The 18,942-nt window shown below is 39.8% G+C and overlaps 1 protein-coding gene across 4 annotated transcripts in view; it reads right to left on the bottom strand.

The window, feature by feature from the left end:
* The window catches only part of AMPD3 (adenosine monophosphate deaminase 3), a 33,452-nt gene that overhangs the window by 13,978 nt on the left and 532 nt on the right, over nucleotides 1–18,942 (bottom strand). For 2 of the 4 annotated variants that reach the window (XM_039551830.1, XM_039551829.1), the window contains exons 2-6: nucleotides 15,986–16,211; nucleotides 13,365–13,560; nucleotides 12,754–12,919; nucleotides 10,465–10,684; nucleotides 7,839–7,968 (exon numbers count right to left, since the gene is read on the bottom strand). In XM_039551830.1, coding sequence (XP_039407764.1) covers nucleotides 7,839–7,968; nucleotides 10,465–10,684; nucleotides 12,754–12,919; nucleotides 13,365–13,560; nucleotides 15,986–16,206 — 933 coding nt within the window. In that variant the 5' untranslated portion in view covers nucleotides 16,207–16,211. Of the gene's footprint in view, nucleotides 1–7,838; nucleotides 7,969–10,464; nucleotides 10,685–12,753; nucleotides 12,920–13,364; nucleotides 13,561–15,985; nucleotides 16,212–18,760; nucleotides 18,843–18,942 lie in introns of those variants that run through there. The other 2 variants (XM_010393268.3, XM_010392508.3) reach the window with 2 other exon arrangements.

Below are 18,942 nucleotides of genomic sequence, written 5' to 3'. Positions count from 1 at the left end.
CTGAGATTTTGATTTTGGTGGAATTGTTCAATAAGCATAACTGTAAGTAAAGTAGCCCTCAATTAATAGTTTCCTATTTAAATAGGAAAATTTTCAACAAGATACATTCAAAGTGCCAATCACTGACCCTGGGTTCAGATTAAATTTGATACTTCCTTAAAGGACACTCTGATCCATTAGTATCCTTTTACTTCATTAATGAATCAACAATGCCACTCTAGTTATAGACTGTGGTTATAACTATCGTCACTGGCTGAAGGGCCTTGGAATTCTCAGCCATTTCCAAAAGCAGAATTCATTTTTGTATTTCAACCATGTGAAACATCTTAGGTCAGCAGAACTGAACAATATACACAAGAGATTTTTGTCACCATTTTTTCCAAGTTTAATTATAATACAGCAACTCATAATGCTGACACTTTTCAGATCTCTTTTCTTAGATCTCTTCACACACTAAGGAAAGTGCAAATTCACAGAAGGGCTGAGAGTACTCCTTCAGGTTTTGTCGAAAAAAAAATACCGACAAGAAACAAATGGTTTCCACAGGTCTGGTCTGCTTTTGCTCAGAAACTTGCACTGCTACCTGAGCAGCCTCTATTGGAACACAATCCAAAGAAACAACTCATGAGACCTGGAGGGTGGGTTGTCATTTAAGTTTTCCCTTCAGTATGTGTAAGTCGTTAGTAACACTAAAAAAACTTCTCAGATAAGCCAAATACTCTGATAAGCCAGCTCTAAGGAGCCACTGAACCTCAGTGTCTGCAAGAACTCTCATCCAGGACTCCTCTGTCCAGAAAACTGCAAACATGGACACGTACAAAGTGAGCCCAGTGCATTCCCCTTTGTGCAGTGACTCTGCAGTTCCACATTCCCCCAACAGAACTAACCAACATCCTTACCTGCTTTTAAGGATCAGCAGGAAACAGATCACAGAGCACAGTAAGCCCCCCTCCTGCAGTGTAAACCTGGGTTTATGCCATGCCACACAGGCCACAGGAATGCCACTGCTTCACTTGCCACCTGGAGTCATTTTATTTGCATGTTATATATACACAAGTTGTTGCAGCCTCTCCCTGTGAATGTCAGCAGCATAACTAGAGACCAGGATATGAGACTGAATCCTAAACACTTAAGTGTTAATCACTGCCTAAGTCAAATATACCAGACACATTAAAGCTAAATGAAGCAAGAAACATATTGCTGTCTCAAAGTACAGAATGTGAAGTACATTATTAATGCACAGGAAACACTGCTGTGTATAAACAGTAAAAACACTTCCACTTAACATATTATCACCCTCTTCAGGATACTTGTATAGTTACTTGGACCCAAGTGCATTTTATATACGTGCTTACTCAGGTTAATAAACATCCTCTGGTTTAGGCACAAATGTTGTTTACTGTAAACTCTTCCTGGAACAGTGAAATACTACTAGGCTCGGTCACCTTGTATGGGAGAGTGAACCAACAGTTAACAGATGCCCTATAGGCTCTAAATATTCACGAAAGGCAAGTCACAAGCGGAGAATACAGGTGTAAGGACCCTGAGTAAGTGTAGTTTATTGAATTTCAGAATGCAGTGGTTCCAGTAGTGGCTCAGCTACTGGAATTAATGAGTCTTGAAAAAAGTCAGAACAAAACAAGACACAGCACTTCCTTTATGCAAATCAACATGAATTCACTGCTGTTAGGAGGGCAAGGACAGAAAGTAAGGAGGCTTTTTGTTTCTTTTGTTTGCTTGTGTGCAAGGATCACATTGCTTTTAAAATCCTGCTTCCTGTTGAGAAATAATTCTCTGGAGTGTGCCTTTGCTGTTCAGTGAGCTCCTGTGACATCTTCTCCAGTCCCCACAACCACATCACACACAGCCCTAGAGCTGAGCTAACCATGGTAGGTTTATTCTGAGAACAAAGATCTGCGTGTTTGTTTTTTTTTTTTTTTTTTTTTCAACCCTCCTCCTCCTTCAACCTAACATACCTATCTGCCAAAAGTGAAGAGACCTTTCTGGAATCTCCTTCGTGCTTTTTCCAGAGAATATTCACTACTTTAGCTACCTTTTTTTACTACCCAGTATAATCTGACCTTTAAGCAAGTGGCAACTTCAGTAACAAAAAGTCATAAAAGACCCAAGTCTAAAGTCATAAGAGTATCACACAGCTTTTCTTCTTTATTGTTTTTTAGCAGAATTACAACTTTTTGGAATGCTTTAAGGACTTGAGCTTTGAGCTACCCTAGCACATAGTTAGCGTGTATGCTCTTGTACATTTTTACCATGCAGGATGTAATCCCGACTAAAAGAAGCATCTGAACACAGAACCCTTAGACAGATCTTAGGTGGGCTGATTAGGTTAGGCAGATTATTGTCATTATTGTTGTTATCATTATGTTAAATGTTATCATGCTAAAAGATTGTTACTGATTTCATTGTTATTTATTATGAAAGGCTTCTACTAAAACAGTTTGAACAGCTTGAATTCATACAAGGGTGACAAATACCCCCTTTGTCTCCTTCCTTCCTCCAAAATAGACAAAGCCAATCCCAGTTTAAGATGTTACTATTTTGTTCTTCATACAATACATGAAATAAGCTGACACTTTTCTGGACCATGAGTAACACACCCCTATCACAAGGTTTATTTGTTTCTATTTGCAAACACACTGCTTGCATTTTCAAATTCACTATAGTGCCATTCCAGCCCAGTTTCTCCTTAGTGGAAAAAAAACCTGTCTGCACTACCTTAAGCAAATTTCCTGTTGCACTGCACCCCTCCCCCAGCAGAAAACGTTTCACTCAAGGTCACATTAATCTTCAATGGAAAGAAAAACAGAATGACTGACAGAAGCCTGTCTTGGAACACAATATTATACCTTCAGTGAACTCACCCTTTTAACAAATGGAAACAACTGTTTACATAAAGGTTAAATTCTTGTAATTCCATCATTCAAGCGATGGTGGACATCAGCCTTCTTGCACTTAAAAGGATGTAGAATTCCCTTCACTCAGCAATTCTCCATGTAACAAAGCCAGGCTTTCTTTCTCTGCACATTCTCAGTTCAGACTATTCCATTCCCTTCCTCACTGACCTGACCACCCTGTGCTTCTCTCTGCAGGCTTTGGGGTGAAATCTTGTCCTTCTCAGGCAAGGTTACATCTGTGTAGAATTTACAGCTTGAAGGAGTTGCCATTGTCCTCCACATCTAATCAGCACCAGCTTCCCTCAACCACTCTGCCTCCTCTCTTATCTTCCTGCATTCCCTCTCTTTCCTTCCACTGTTGCTCAGATCTCCACAAAACACGCATCTCAGATCTATTTTATGGACGCTCATCTGTGCATATCAGAGACAGTGTTGCACCAAATTAGGCATATGAGCTAGATTCAGAGTGATTAAGTGATACATAAGCAAAAAAGAAATGCCAAGGCCAGCCCTTTTAGTAACACTGAACTTTCCCAGGGCATGGATTAGGAGCATCTACAGCTGTGAACTACTGTATTGTCTAAACATATACACTTTAACTTGTAAATACTTCTAACCCAAGAGCTCTGGGCTGCATGAACTCGACACTGAATCCTCTGCAGGCTTTACTTCAATGCTGAATTGAAGCGAAATCATTCCTCATCCCACTGCTAGATTCCCTGCTCGTCAGTACATTCATACTGCATCAGCTTTTCTGATAGGATGCAAAGCTTAATACAATGTGATTGATTTTCTCCTTGCAGTTCTTTAACAGGCATGAGAGGCAGAAGCACAAAATGCTCTGTCCTAGGGTAGTGCAGGAATGCTCCTGGCAGCAGAAATAGTCCCTAGAGCTGTGCAGAGCTCCTTGGGAGCTTGTCTAATTCATATTTATGCCATGCAGAGCAACCCAGAAACCAGGGGAGATGAGATGAGGATCCCTGCGTATCCAGCTTCTTGTTTGGCTGCAGAATCCAACCCCAGAGTGCTTGAATTCACACAAATACAGAAATACACTGCTGTGAAGACAAACAAATGTCTTTTTCTGTTCTTTTAATTACTAAAGGAAAGGAGGGAGGAAAAGCTTTCTTTATGGTCTCTACAGAAATTTTGCATTATAATGATTGATGCCTTTACACCTGATTGTATTTTGTGCTCACTTGCAAGACTGAGGATAGAGACAAGAATTTGCCTCAGCATCTCTGCAAGGCAGGAGGGGAGAAGCAGCACTCACAGTGCTTTGAAAGCCCAACAGCCAGCTTTGCTGCCAGTTAACAGTGGCAAGGCACCATTCCATGTCATGCTGAAGGAGCTTTCCCTTTGGATCTCATGCTAACCCGTAAGTCTTCCCATTCACTGTCATTTTGGTTTATATGATGAAACAATTCCATTACAAAGTCAGTAAGTAGCTACTGGGGGAAATAAAAGAAACATTAAAAACAAAACAAAACAAACTTAGAATGAATCAAAGCTCAGAGAAGTTGAGGCATGGGTTCACCATTCCCTCACAAGGCTTGTAATCAAATGTTTAAAAAGCAGACGTCTGCTAATTTCATCCAGTATTTTGTGAGATCTGTAGAATTTAGTAGCATTTAAACCCACTCTAACTTCCCTTCTTACAAGTGCAACCAGTGGTATTTCAACTCTGTGGTCTTAAAAACCATATAGAATTTACTTCCTTTTTGTCTAACCAATAATTAAAAAAGAAATCAGTTGCAACACCCTAATCCAACGGGTGTCACAGCAGCAGCCAGCTATTGCAGTAGAGCATTCAGCAGGGCTGTGAATGCAGAAACTGCATTCTTCCCTGCACAGTTCCCCACACAAGGCTGGGCGCCTGGGCTAGTGAGCCTGCAGGCAGGGGAACGTGATGTGTAAAAGTCACTGCTAGGACATACCCTCAGGTCTGGTTTGCTGACACACTGAAATAGTGGCTACAGGAAGAAAGAATACCCTAAGAGGCTTAGGCTGTGATTTTTTTCGTCTTTAGAAACTGTATCAAAGCTATTTGCAGTGAAGGACATCTGCCACTCCAGTACATGGATATACATTACAAAGGTAGCAACTATACATTGGGTAAAAAAACCCTCTTGCCTTCACCTTAGAAAAAACCCCAAAAACTGTCTGCTCTGAATTATCTGAGATTGTTGGGCACAGAGGTCTATGGGAAGCCCTCCTCAAACAAACCTCACATACAGGACAGGACACCCTGGTACACAAAGGTTAAAACTCAGTTCTCAGTTTGTGTGCCATAGAGCTAAACTTTTGTTCCTTAATTTCATCCTTCATGCAGGCAATGTTGTGTGGGGAATGTGTGTTGCCTGCACTTTGCTGTGCATCAGCTGGAGGATGTGAGGAACCCTGCTAACGGCAGAGTCAAGAATCTCCTCTAAAGTTAGTCTTTTCCTACACAGACAGTTGTTCACCTCCTGTGGAGAGCCAAGGGGAGCCAGCCATGCTGTCTTACCACCTGTGGATTCTTGTCTGTCCAGAGAAATACCTGTGTCCTTAGTAAAGGGCAATTTTCCAGGTCCAGCTTGATCAGTGCAAAACATATCTTGGGCTGCATTCCGGTTAAGTTCAATATACAAGATATCAAAATGCACATCCCTTATTTAAGATAAGCCTTATCTTGGGCTTTAAGAAATAGATGAGCTCATTGGAGGAGAACTCCTATTAAATCTGGAAAAAAGTGGGGAAGGGGGCAGCAGGCAGGGGAAAACCAGTAATGTTTGGTTGTCATGCCAGCAATTAATCCTGGCCACCTTTCTAGTGTACCTTTCTAAATGCAGCAATACACATTCACTGACTGACCTTGCCACTACATTCATATCTGTTCTAATTTTGGCATTTTCCATCCATTACTTTGGCTCTTTCATATAAGCAGATTGTACCACGACCTCCACACTTGTGTCTGAGGGATGTGATACACAACTGCACCAACAGCCCTTTGGGAAAGTGAACCCTGTTCCTTGCTTTCCTTGTGAGCAGTAAGCATTTCCTAGGATTGACTTAACAGAGAGACATCCTGAAAACATAGGCTGAGAAGTGTTGTTTCAAGTGTTTCAATGTTTTCTTAGGGAGGAAGCACTTCAGGGAAGTTACAGTTCCAAACATTACGTGGGTTAGCAAGACACAGAGAAAACAAGATTATTTGGGGGCTTACAGGAACTGTATCTACAGTGCAGTTTACTCTCCAGAGTGCTTCAGAAAATACTACTTGTGGGCCTGCTTCATTAAAGTACTTTAAGCAAAATTAACTCTATGCAGCAAGAATTGTTTCAAGCAGTACCTGGCAGTAGGAATGGTCTCTGGCAGAGAAGAGCAGGCTGGCTCCTGCTCTCTGGAATGCACTTGTTGCCAGAGGGGAAGCAATGCACATTTTCGGCTTTTGAACAACATGAATCCTTTTGTAGAGTGACTTATTCAACAGCAGGTAATTAAAACATAATTAAGATATGGCCAGAGACATTGAGCATTTGCTTTTAGATCAAAAGCTAAACTTAACAAGTACAATCCTGTTAATTACAACTTCTCAGTAATCAAACCAATTGTGGTAGTCACCCGATCCACACCTCTGCATGTCTCAGTCACCCTGTGTTTCATTATTAAAGTCTCTGTCAGCTACTGAAGTGTTTTTTCTGAATGTGGCACGTAGCAAATGTCTTTCCAGGGTTATGCAAGAAAACTGTCAGGTTGGGAGCTGAGTCTCTGCCACTTGAGTGAATTAGCTGACAGATCCTCCCATCCATACATTTAACAGTTGGAAGGGTAAAATCCATTAGAATTTACCTGACAACTCATCTGCTTCTATCCTCGTGATGGACACTGGGACAGCCAAACACTTATTTTGGACAGTTTATTACCACAAAAGTAGCAAACATTCAGTAGCCAGCAAACACACTGGGCATTGTAGGGAAAAGCCCAAGAGGACTTTTTGATGAACTAGTACTCACCAAAAGGTAACAAGAAGGATTAGTAAACCCTGAAGTTACAAAATAAGGATTACCTCTTACAGTTGCATAGAGAAACAATGCAAAATGTACCTGAGGTGGTTAAAAACACCAGCAACAATTGTGAAGAAATCTCACCTATCAAAATGAAGCAGTAACTCTGGTAACTTCCTCTCCACTTCAGAAAAGGGAAGCAAATGAAGCAGCCTAACACTGTTGCTTTCATGCTTTGAAGAGAACACAGCTCCCTTGGGTGTGAATATGTCAGGAAATTAAATCAGCTCCTTGATTCCCCTACCTGTCTCTTAATTATAGCCCAGTGTATTTCAGAGGGAGCCAAGACTGCAATTCAGATAATCTTTTTACTTAATATATCACAGACTTTTTTTATCAGATACTGATGGCAGCATGAACCCTCAGTTTAGTTTCTGTGGGAGGTCTTTTGACATGTATTTAAACATCTATTTTCAGTATGAAGTGCAATTATCATCTAAAATCTATACAGCTGTTCCTACTACAATCTAGTAGGACTTACCTACGTGAAAGCAGAAAAATGCACTTGAATGTCTTTGAGTTCATTAAAATTAATTAAACCTCCATATGGATATTTTTATTCATAATCCAAGTGAGCTTCATTTGATTAACTCTGTTTCACTCCTTTAAAGCAATCTACACACAGTTAAGCCCCTTTGATTCTGAATAAGTAAACAAATTAGTTTAGCATAATCCACTTAACCCACGCACATTCAAGTTAATTTTCCTGGAGAGCTCCCATGTAGAAAAATGTTAACATTCTTAAAATAACTTAATTCAGTTGAGTGGTATGCACACACTACTTCATGCATATCATCTACACCTCCTATAAGAAAAACAAAATTGCTGGAACTCCTACTAAAAACAGTGTCATGCCTTTAATCCTTCTCACACTTACCTTTCTCACATTATAAAAGTCTCGATGGGGATTACTCTTTAGTTCTTTAAATTCTGACATTTCATTTAACATCTCATGTAAGCTAAATTTAGATTCCAAAAAGTTAAGCCTCCGATGACAGTATGTTTTTCTGTAAAAGAAAACACAAAAATGAACTGTAACTTAAAACTAGTTGTATTTCAAATTCAAAAAGAACATCAAAGTTGTTGCAGTAAAAACAAAGTTGGGAGGTTTTACGAGGTCCAAGACAAATCCATTCTCTTTATCCTACTGGTTAACAATATGTAAGCCAATTTCAGACCAATGTTATTAGTGAAATCTCAAACAGAACTCTACACAACCATGTTATGTCCTTCAACTTGTCATCACTGTACCTGTGCATAAGCTGCAGTCCTTTTAGTAATAATGACCAAAGCATGAAACCTATAATCAAATGTGATGTCAACTGCAACTTCTCTAAAAGGGTACCTCCAATAGAACAACATTCTCATATGTAACAGAAACAACTTGTCATACAGCCTTACTCATTAAGAAATTTTTTTTAAATATCCTCCAAATTTATTTGCTTTTTCAGTTAAATGTGAGAAGCCAAGATCCAATATGCTTTCATTTTTCATGCCTTAAGAACATATATATTGTGTAGAAATACTTTTTTCCAAAATAATTTCTTGTGCCCTCTTTAGAAAATAATGCTTTTTTGTTCCTGCTTGCCTACTCAGAGCGCAATCTTCACTTTCATCTTCTGTCATGTTTCTCCTTCTATTTTTAACCAGTGACATGGTTTTTCTCTTCACCATCTGTCAATTCTTATTGACTCTACAATGTTTTAGTAGCACTGTTAACGTAATAGCCTTCTTTTTCCTGCTTTATTGTTGCCAATCTCTCCTCATTAGGACACAAATCCCATTACAGTTTTGGAAGTCTATTTCAAACCCAGTCTCACAGTACCCAATACTGATCCAGACCTGTTTGCCCACTGCAGGAAGTCTCTGTTGGGTCATACTATTATCTGAAAGACCAAAAGCCTGACGAGTAGGGGTGAGATTTCATCAGTTTACCAACAGCAAAGATTAAAGAACAGTGGCTCTTGATCTCTGAGCAGCCCCACATGTGATGGGCATAAATGACAGGAAAGTACTTGCTGCAAACAGGGAAACAATACCATAAGGACTTCTGCAACAGGACTGTGGAAAAGACCTTTTTCTTTTGGGTTGTGCATATTTATCAGAGAGTGTGGAAGAACCTGCAAAAGCTTACTTGGAATTAGTGAAAGGAGCAGGGGACTGACCTACATTCAGCGCAGTGCTGAGTGTTCTAACTTGTTCTACCAAGGCCCTGCTTTCTTAGGGCTTCCTGCTACAACTATGAAGTCTAAGGTTTAAATTAAAGCTTTCTTTAATTAAACCTTTAAATTAAAGGGGCTTTCACATGACTAGTTTCAAGTCTTCCTCCTCCTCCTTTTATCTTCTCATTACCCATCTCTTGGAATATAATGCACTGTAACTGGAATGCATTCACCCACTGCTGACTGTAACCAAAGCCTGCTAGAGCTGACACTGATTTGGAGCTGATAATGCTGGCAGAAGCACAGGGGTTTGCTCCTGAGAAAGGGCTTAGGGAATGGGCCAGGCTTGTTTTGCCACAGGCTCTGCCACTGTCACTGCACAAGGCAGACAGACTGACACAGGTGTGAGACAGACTCACAGGGGAAAGAATGCACCAGGTGGGGCTAACTGGGCACACTGTCAGTGATGATCTCTCCCAGGCAGGAGCACCAGCAATGCAGTGCTGGCACACAGGGCAAATAGCTCAGAAGAACAGTCTGGGTTCCTGCTTAGTTCCATCATAGAGTGGATTCTTTTCCTTTCCTGGTGCTGAGGCTGTGAGAGATGGTGCTGTTTCCAATCCTCAGCTAGGGAAGTAAACTCAAAAACTGGATGCACATGCTTTCATCATGCACTAGGCAAGGACATTGCTTTGTCATGAGTATCAGTGACTGTACTAGTTGTTACATTTCTAGTTTTTAAAGACTTCCCAGGAATTTGGTGGTTCTGGGAAATTTCAGACTTATTTTGATTGTGCATGCATGGCACAGTTGTGCAGCATATGTGCAATTAATTCACATCTGCAACAAATCAGACTGAATATTTATGTTGCTGAGCTGATCTGTATGCTCTGCATATGCAGAGTTTTTGTTCATGCAACCAGAGCAGAACAGACATGAAGGAATTTCAGACAACTGTTCAAAAACCTCTAGTTCAGCATAGGCCAAAACAAAATTTTTAAAAAAAAGGTGATGTTCAAGTTTCAGTTCCCTTGCTTCAAGAAGCTTGGGTTAGATTTGATTTCAACATAACAGTTGGCCAATTCCTTGATTTTTTTGTGTTAACTCCTTATTTTGCCATGGTTGATGCAAAGAAACCAAAGAAATGAAAGGTAGCCATAGGTGACATTGTATTTTTTCCTTTTAAGATTTCTCATGATGCATTACTGCTTGAGAAAGGCCAAACAAAACATTACTGTAGAATGGGTATGTTGAGGAATTAAATATCACAGAAGTGAGAAGTACTAAGCTACAGGTAAGCAGCAGCCTGCAGGGGCACAGAATAACAAAGGAGGAACATACGTTGGGCCATCTGCAATGAGAGCAAGAACGTGGCTCAGGTCAAGGGTGTAGGTCTGCAGGTCAGGATATGGCAAACTCCGAGGCTCATTGAGCTCCATCATCTCTTTGTTATCATAAACAAAGGGAATGCCACCTTTTAGCTTGATAACATAATCCAAATTGTCTGGAGCATCATCGAGATTATAAGGATCTTCATTTTCTTCTGGGGGTGAGTGGAAATCTGAAAACAAATTTGCATTACAGTTAGAAGAAATAACTTACACAAAAGGCAAAATAATTACAAAAATAACTTTCTGCTTCTGTAAAGTTCAATTTCTAACAGGTCTCAGTAGTTTCATTAAAATCACATTCAGTTACTGTAAAAGATCTGCTGTTCCAACAAAGCCTTATTCTGACAGGCTCTAGCTGTCAGCCCTCCTCTATACTACGTGCCTACCTTAATTCAAAGGCTGTATGTTATTAGAGTTCTCTGAACCAATGCATACAGATTTAATACTATTCTTTATTAATGTGTGATGGAACAAGTTTGAAAATGAGTTTGCAGAAGTATTTAAATGGTTGAAGTACAGTTGAGATTTTTTAACAGTAAAATAATTGTTGACTTCATACTCACCTTCGTTATTTTCTTTTCACCTTCTGACTCACTGTAGCAATTTTGGAAGTTGGTTTGGAAGAGCCAGTTTGTTTTGTTGTGTTTTGATTGGAGTTTTTTTAGTTTGTAGGGCTTGGTTTGCATCTGATTTTCTGTGGTGATGGTTTTGTTTGACATTATTTTAATAAAACAATTTTATGTTTAACTGCTTTTGAATAGAAGCAAGGAGCATGAAGGCAAAGATAGTACAACACAACTCCGGTTTATCCCTTGGCCTTCTGATCATGAACAAAATCATAAAGCACCAGAAGCACAGCTGGGATTTGTTCAGTACAGTTGTGTAAAGCCTTTACAAAGTAACACAGTTTTTTCCTAAGAATCAGCTAATGACACATACTTCTAGGAGATTTAGCTTATGTGAACACTCAAACATTGTCACTCCTGTTGTGAACATTCATCCCTTCTTTTACAATATCTTACTAATGCAGCCAGCACAAAATAAGTCCTGACTGCATTTATGTCAACTGAACTACATTCTTTGGCTCAGTCTTATCAGAGATTTCTTCTTTTACCTGTTCAGTTAAGCCACGACAGAAAAGTAATTAACCAGTCCTTTTATTCACCTAGAGTGAATCAACTGATACCAACATTATCTCTAATAGTCATAACTATCTAGCTCAAACTTGTGCTAATTAAGACACTGTGTAACAAGATTTCATTTTTTGTGTCGCAAGTTTAAAATCATAACTGTAGAAAAGCTATTAAGCTAATAATAGCTTGGAAATAATGCCCTGGCAGCTGTTCCAAAATATCTTCCCTGTCTTGAATATTCAGTATGCTGTCCTCTTTACACTCTTCCTGGAAAACAAACACTTGAAAACATATTTAGTCACCCTCTTTCAACCACTGAGCGAGAGAGAGGGTAATTTAAAATGTCACTTCAAGGCTGAAAATAAGTTGTCAACAACATGGACACATCTACAATGGCCCATCAGTACAGACCGAAGGTTGCTCCTCACAGCCTAATCCAGAAATGAGCAGTGCAAACAGTTTAATGCACAAGCAAAGCTTTCAAGACACAACCCACCTAAGTGACAAAAATAATTTGTGACATACATAGTGGGGGAATATGTTCACCCTAATAAGCCTTGTTGAGAGATCACAATTTATTTACCCAGGCAGAATGCCCAGCAAATATGACTCTACAGCTTCCAGTCTTGACCTGGCAAGCGTAGCCTGCTTGTGAAATTCCTGACTCAGGGCGTGCTAACTGGCATGTCTATATCATGCTTCAATTTATGATGTAGATGAGCTCATCACCCCTTTTAGTTCCATATGCCAAGATGAGGAGGAATGAATTTTCACTTTAAACCATAGCCATACGGCTTTTTCCTAGGGGAGCACCAAGAATGCTACTTAACATCCCATTTGCTTAGGAAATAAAGTAATCAATGAGTCTAGTCTTGGTTTTTAGGTTTTGACAGCTTCAAAGTGCCAGATTAGACACAAGATTTATAACTTAGGTCCATCAGTGATTCTCCACTCAATAACAGAATAAATTACAAAGACAGTCAGAAGAGATCATCACAAAAATACAACTTCCCTTTACTACAGTAGTGCATGGGTTTAATTCTGTATTTTAAAATAATGTTTAAGTTTTTTAGAATGTAATTGAGTATTTTAAAAAGGATATTCACCTGGATGCACCTCATCTTCAACCTTCCACTTTTGATCCCGCATGCTGCACAGGTACTGAGATGTTGTTCTCGGGAAGCGATGGTAGGCAAGGCGTGAGTACTTCTCTCGAATGAGAAGAGCTTTCACCAGGCTCTTGGCAGCTTGTTCATAGTCATCAACTGTAACCTGGAAGGAAAACCTGGATAAATAATGGCAAGAATAGCAGTTCTAGCAACAAACCAAATCCACACCAGTAACAAGGAGACTGAATTTCCAGAAATATAAATGTATGGGGCTTGACCATAAGGATCTTGTCCAAGGAGTCAAGAAGCCAGTGACAGAAGCAGAACCCCAATACATTATACAAACAAAACACACACAAATGTTTTCATCCTACCATGTACTACCTATTTATTGAACATCTGATTATGTTTTTATCCAATTGACTATTATAAAGAGTATAAAACAGCATGGCCTTGACTTTAACTGTTTTACAAATCACTGTGTTCACAAAGCAATTTAGAGTTTGTTGCAGAGAACCATCATATTGTCATTTTACACTTCATGTACTTACATGGGACCTTTTTTACACCCTCTAGATACAGAAAGTGGGAAAACAATGGTTTCTTACCCCTGCACAGTAGTCCCCACTAATTGAAACTCTCTGGAATTCTGGTACATCGTATGGCACTTGGACTGGCACAAAAGCACTTGGAAGAACTGGCGTTGCAGGAGACAGGACGGGATTGGCCGGTGGTGCTTTCCATTCCTGAGGTGGAATTTGTAATGACAAAGACTGGGATCTAATCATCTTGAAACTTTTCTTCCTATGAATTCATGGTATAAAACATAAAATAAGCCATGGTATAAAACACTAAATACACTGGAAAACTGATTACAGCAAAGAAGTCACCCCCTAGGAAATTTTACAAATGAAATCTCTCATACCAGAGAGAAAATGTTGGTCAGAAAGTACTTGTGCTTTTAGCTTTTCTCTATTGACATTTCACGATCTACACTACACACAATTGCATGTACCCTCCACGTGAGTCCAATATGCCACAATTTATTTACAATCGCTCTAAGATGCCCTAAGGTTTTTGTTTCGCTTCTTACAAATTCAGTTTCAGCAAGTCACTGTGTAGAAGGAAGAGGTGATCACTGTGCTCACTTTAGTATGGGTTGATTTTTAGAGACTGACAGCATCAGAATTTGTGAAGGATCAGACAGAAACAAGCAACTGTTACATACAGAAATTGCTGTAAGTTATGCTGCTACACATGCTTCTCATTCTTCCCAAAACTTTGAAGACTTAAAACTCATCTAGTTGTCAGACAAGACTAGGCAACAAAATTTCACACACAGCCATTCAGTTCAACTTGTAATGAAAAGGACGAGTACCTAGTTATTCCTTAGGCAGTGTTTGATGACTTGAGCAGAAGGCTGATGTTGGTTACCAGAGTGATATCACAGCATGGCTTTGATAAGTCGTCTGTTCCTCCCCACAGGAGGAACACACAAATTTAAAAATGCTGCCTTTTCTCCTCAATGCTGTGATAGATGTGCACCTCAGATAAGCCAGCTAAGAAAGACTGCTGTCTTTCTCAGTGAAGTAATTGTAATACCTCAAGCGGAGTTTTGGAATCTCTCTAAAGATGGAATTAATTTTCCTTACTCTGTTTAAATGTGCTTAAATGTATCTTAAATATTCATCTACTGTACAAATCCTATGTTATAAACTACCTGTGATATCAATTTCTTTTGCACAGTGGAAATCATCCCTAATTTTGTAAGTTAGATACCAAAACTTTGAAATGTTGGTAAGAATCACTAACAAAGAAAAAGGAACACCGGAACATTTTCTGGAAGCTGCGTATTACTTCTGTGGTATTCTTAAGATTAGGAACATGCAGCGCTAGTACAATTAACACTCAAATTCCCTCCTCTCAAGTACTTGTAGCCACCTTGGAAATCAGCATCAGTTTTGAAAGGCAGCATTGGATCAACTGCAACTGGAAACAGCACAAGTTGTACCTGTGTCACTGTCACTAAGTACCCTGCAGGACAGGGATGAACACTTGTTCTGTTCCCACATGTAAACAACATACCTGTAATACCTCTCCCTGTACAAAACCTGAGTTTATTTCTGTGAGACCAATTTTCCAAATTAAATGTGAAACACACTAGTTTAGGAAGAAATATATACCAAACATTTGTTTGACTGCAAACATCTGGTTTTCCCTTCTGTGCCTGTTTATATCTATGAACATGCCAACTGGGAAACCCACTTGCACAATTCCAAACACAAAGTCTCAGTTTGTATCATCAGTGAGTCATACCTTAATTTAACTAAATTGACTCTTCTCCCTTCTGTTCCAGAAACATGACTCCAAGTGTTGCCCAACTGCCTCTCTGCAGCTAACCAGGTACGTGTGTTTAGCTATCACTTTCAAAGGCCTCTTGTCTGCCTGCTTTTTGAAGAGTCTGTACACGTCCAACCCATTTGGTGTCAGGCTGCTGCTGAGTTCATGTGACTCCAGAAACAGCCCAGCAGTCCTGTGAAGGCAAGACACTGGAACAGCCTGACATCAGGGAAGTCTGCCTCTCTTACAGGGGAAAAAAACAAAAATCACAAACCAAAGCAAATTTGGCTTCATTACAGCCCTGGGTAAACCAAAGGTAGAATGCAATTTTTTTTTTTTTTAATGTGCACTTTTATGGCTGACAGTGGTTAGATTTTATCTCTGTGAGTAAAGGAAACCTACAAATAACCTCATTATGCCAATACCACTTTTTACCTTACCCCTTGATCTTAAATATAAATTCTTTGCTTTCATCTATTTATGCAGAGACTAAAAAAAGTATCATGCCACCGTCATTTTTCTCTGTGTTAAATTTTTCTGTTTCTCTTAATGAAACTAGAAAAAGAGGGGGAATGTTTCTTTTTCTGACTCTTCTTACATTAAAGAGTCGTAGGGTTGTGTTCATTTCTACCCAGCTATGCTGTTTATTAAACTTGCATAAGCAATATCTGTGCTATTGCTGGGAACACAGCTGAGACAACCTCACCAGTCCAAGCTCCCTGGGACCCATCCCCATACCTCCTGCACAGGACAGAAGGACACCACATAGGTGGCCCTGGTACCTGCTGTTGACTTTTCTCCTGAAGTAGTAATTTGCCAGGCATTTCAGTTGTAACTCAAACTCATTTCAAAAACTATTTTCCACTAAGAAAGCAACTACAGAACAAACCTTTTAGCTGTCTCCACAGACTGCTGTTCTGCCAGCTCCTTCTGCAGCTCCCTCTCCTTGGCCTCCTTCTGCCCAATAGGGCAGTCTTCAGGCACGGTGAAGAGTGACAATGCATCTTTGCTGTCTTCTTCTCGCAGAACTTTGGCAAACACCTTCTCTGCCAGGAGCCGCACGTGCTCATCAACCTCCGAAATGTTCAGCTTGGGAAACTGCCGCGGCATCTCGCCTGATAAGGAGCACAGTTGATAAAGTTAGAGCTACAGGAAGAATGAAGATATGCAAGAGACTGGGGGTTTTTCCATGGAATGCCTATCAAAATTCAGAGCTTGGAGCAAAAGCAGAAGAAAGTAGAACAGCTCTGCAGGATTTAAACTAGCATGCAGTACACAAGAACCACAGAGCAGCTCTACTTTTGGAGCCATGCTAATTTGTGCATCAGGAACCTCTTGGTATACCCACAAAAATTCCTAAGCAACTTATGTAGAGATTTACCAGGAGATTCCACTTGCATAGTCAGACAGACAGTTATCTGTGATACAATGGATACTCAGCTGTGTGTCCTTGCACTGAGCATGGAAATCACATTCACTCAGTTGCTTGCCTTCTTCCTCGCTCAGTGACTTCAAACCAACAGGCAAGTTAGAAAAGAAGGTTGTATATTTCCACCTCACCCCCTCCCTTCCACAAATCAGAAAGTCACAGAACTTCTGTGAAGTGAAATGGTTGTACAACAGGAGCAAAGACAGTATCGTTAACTCAGTGACTCTTCTATTTGTTTTCAGTAGTTCATATCAGACTTCTGAATGCATGTGGGAAGCAGATAGGTCGTGGACTTACATTTATACATGGCATTTAAATATTACTTTTCAAAAAGAATACATTTTACATTTTTAGGTAGCTAGCCTTTCATCACTAAATATTTCTGTTTTGTTCTAGCATCACTACTAAAATGCTATCTATATTGTTTCTTCTGTATTTTCCTGGCTTTACTTTTATTCCAGTTCCATACAATCCACAATGTGCATTTTAGCATAACTGGAAGCATTCCAGAGGGAAAAAACACAGTGCTGATAAGCTACTGACCAGCATTATTTGTTGTGTACTATAAAGCTTTCTGAATGCCTTCAGTATGATGGAGTTTGTAACAAATAAGATTAAATTCTTATTACGTAAGTTAAAAATAGCTGCGAACATGTCACAGCAAATGGATCCAAGCACTGCCAGAATGTGAAGTCTGGGTCCAAAACTGGCATTTCAGAATCCCTTTTGGTTAGAAAAATGCAAACATATTTTGTGATATAGTATTCATTTAAATAATGACATATCCTGGAAGTCAGCATGGAGCATGGCAGTTTTTTATCACTTCAGCCATAACTTATCAGGGCCCCCATTACAATTTTTCTGTAGGAATGCTGCAGGTTTCACATGTTGATACGTGATCCTTTTGATACGTGATCCTGTTGTTTTCAGCCTAAAAGACTCTAATTAATGTCCGCCTGTTTTCACAGTTGCTTTGAGAACATTTTTGGTTTTATTCTAAAAGCAAATATAGTATGAGAAGGTGACAAGAGTTAAATTGGACCATAACACGGCAATTTAGTGTTCCCCTACATTACTTTGCATTCTTATTTTATAAGAACCCATTCACATCCCAGTAGAAAAACTCTCTGGTTTTGAACAGCTGTGGATTTGACTGTGCTGTTTTCTGCCAAGAAAGTATCTGTTTTGCAATTAGTATTAATTCTTCATAAAATCAAGTATAACTACATAAGAAGTTTAAAAATACATACATGTTTAGCTGAGTAATTCAGTGACAATGCACCACCATGCCTTAGCATCCAAACTTAGGTTTGGTTTCTCAATTTCAACCCCCAAGTAAATCATAGAAGTCTGTCTCCTGACCTCGAAGAACATAGCTGTCAGCAGCAGTGCCTGCCACACGTACAGCTGCAAGCAAGGGCCTTTTGGGCCACTTCAACCAGGCAAAAACTCCCTTTATCCTTACTCAAGTACAGTAGGAGTGCTAACAATACTACTACAATGTGAAACAATAATGGTTTTTCTGCTGCTAAATCAGCAATTAAAATATTCTCAGCACTAGCATGAAAAAAATATCAATTGGTTGTATCTTTATCATTGGTTGAGCATTTTCCTAGTTTAAATAAACTTTTTCCCAGAGAATTGTGATCAGAAACAGAAATGCAATAAGGAACACACAGCATGAGAAACCATGCCGTATTTTATATCCTTACAATAAGATAGTAAAGAGACAGAAAGTATAGATGTAAGTATAATCCTATACTGACACCAAAGTTTTTTTCTTTCTTACAGAACCCAAGCTCACGTTCTCCACTCAAGCATGAGACAATAAGGCACAGAACACTTTGAAATGTAGGTTCACCCACATCACAGCTAGCTCATGGCACTGAAATGAGCCTAATAAACCTAAAACAGTCATGAGGCACCTCATGCAATACTCGAGCAAGCTGTGCCATCCTGAACTGGAAGAGACTCTTGTATCCAGTATCCTTCTATTGAAGTGCTGCCCTTTGCCCAAGGTGAGCAACAACTAGACATTTTGATGGGATGGGGAAGGATATGAATGCTACCCAGTAACTACTCTCTTCCTAAATATATCGATCTCAAAGAAAGGCTGCTTTGGTTGCTCTTTAGGTCTGCACCTTTGCAGAAGAAAAGAAAGCTGTATCTCTTGAAACATGCTGCCTTTAAAAAAAAAAAAAAAAAAAAAGGAATTATTACTTAGGAAGCAATTACCGATCAGGCATTTAATGGTCTTGAATCTATAGCGAGCACATGCCATGAAAACCAGAGCCGCCTCCGAGCCCCGCAGATGCCCAGCCGGTAGCGCCGCATCCCAGCGCCGCGAGCAGGTGGGGCCGGGCCCGCGGGCACTGCCGCCGCAGGAGCCCCGCACGGCTCCGGCCCAAGGTCACCGC

Source organism: Corvus cornix, chromosome 5, assembly GCF_000738735.6.
Source record: "Corvus cornix cornix isolate S_Up_H32 chromosome 5, ASM73873v5, whole genome shotgun sequence".
Taxonomy (NCBI): domain Eukaryota; kingdom Metazoa; phylum Chordata; class Aves; order Passeriformes; family Corvidae; genus Corvus; species Corvus cornix.
The sequence above is the reverse complement of the archived record's forward strand: the minus strand, read 5'-3'. Positions and strand labels throughout refer to the sequence as shown.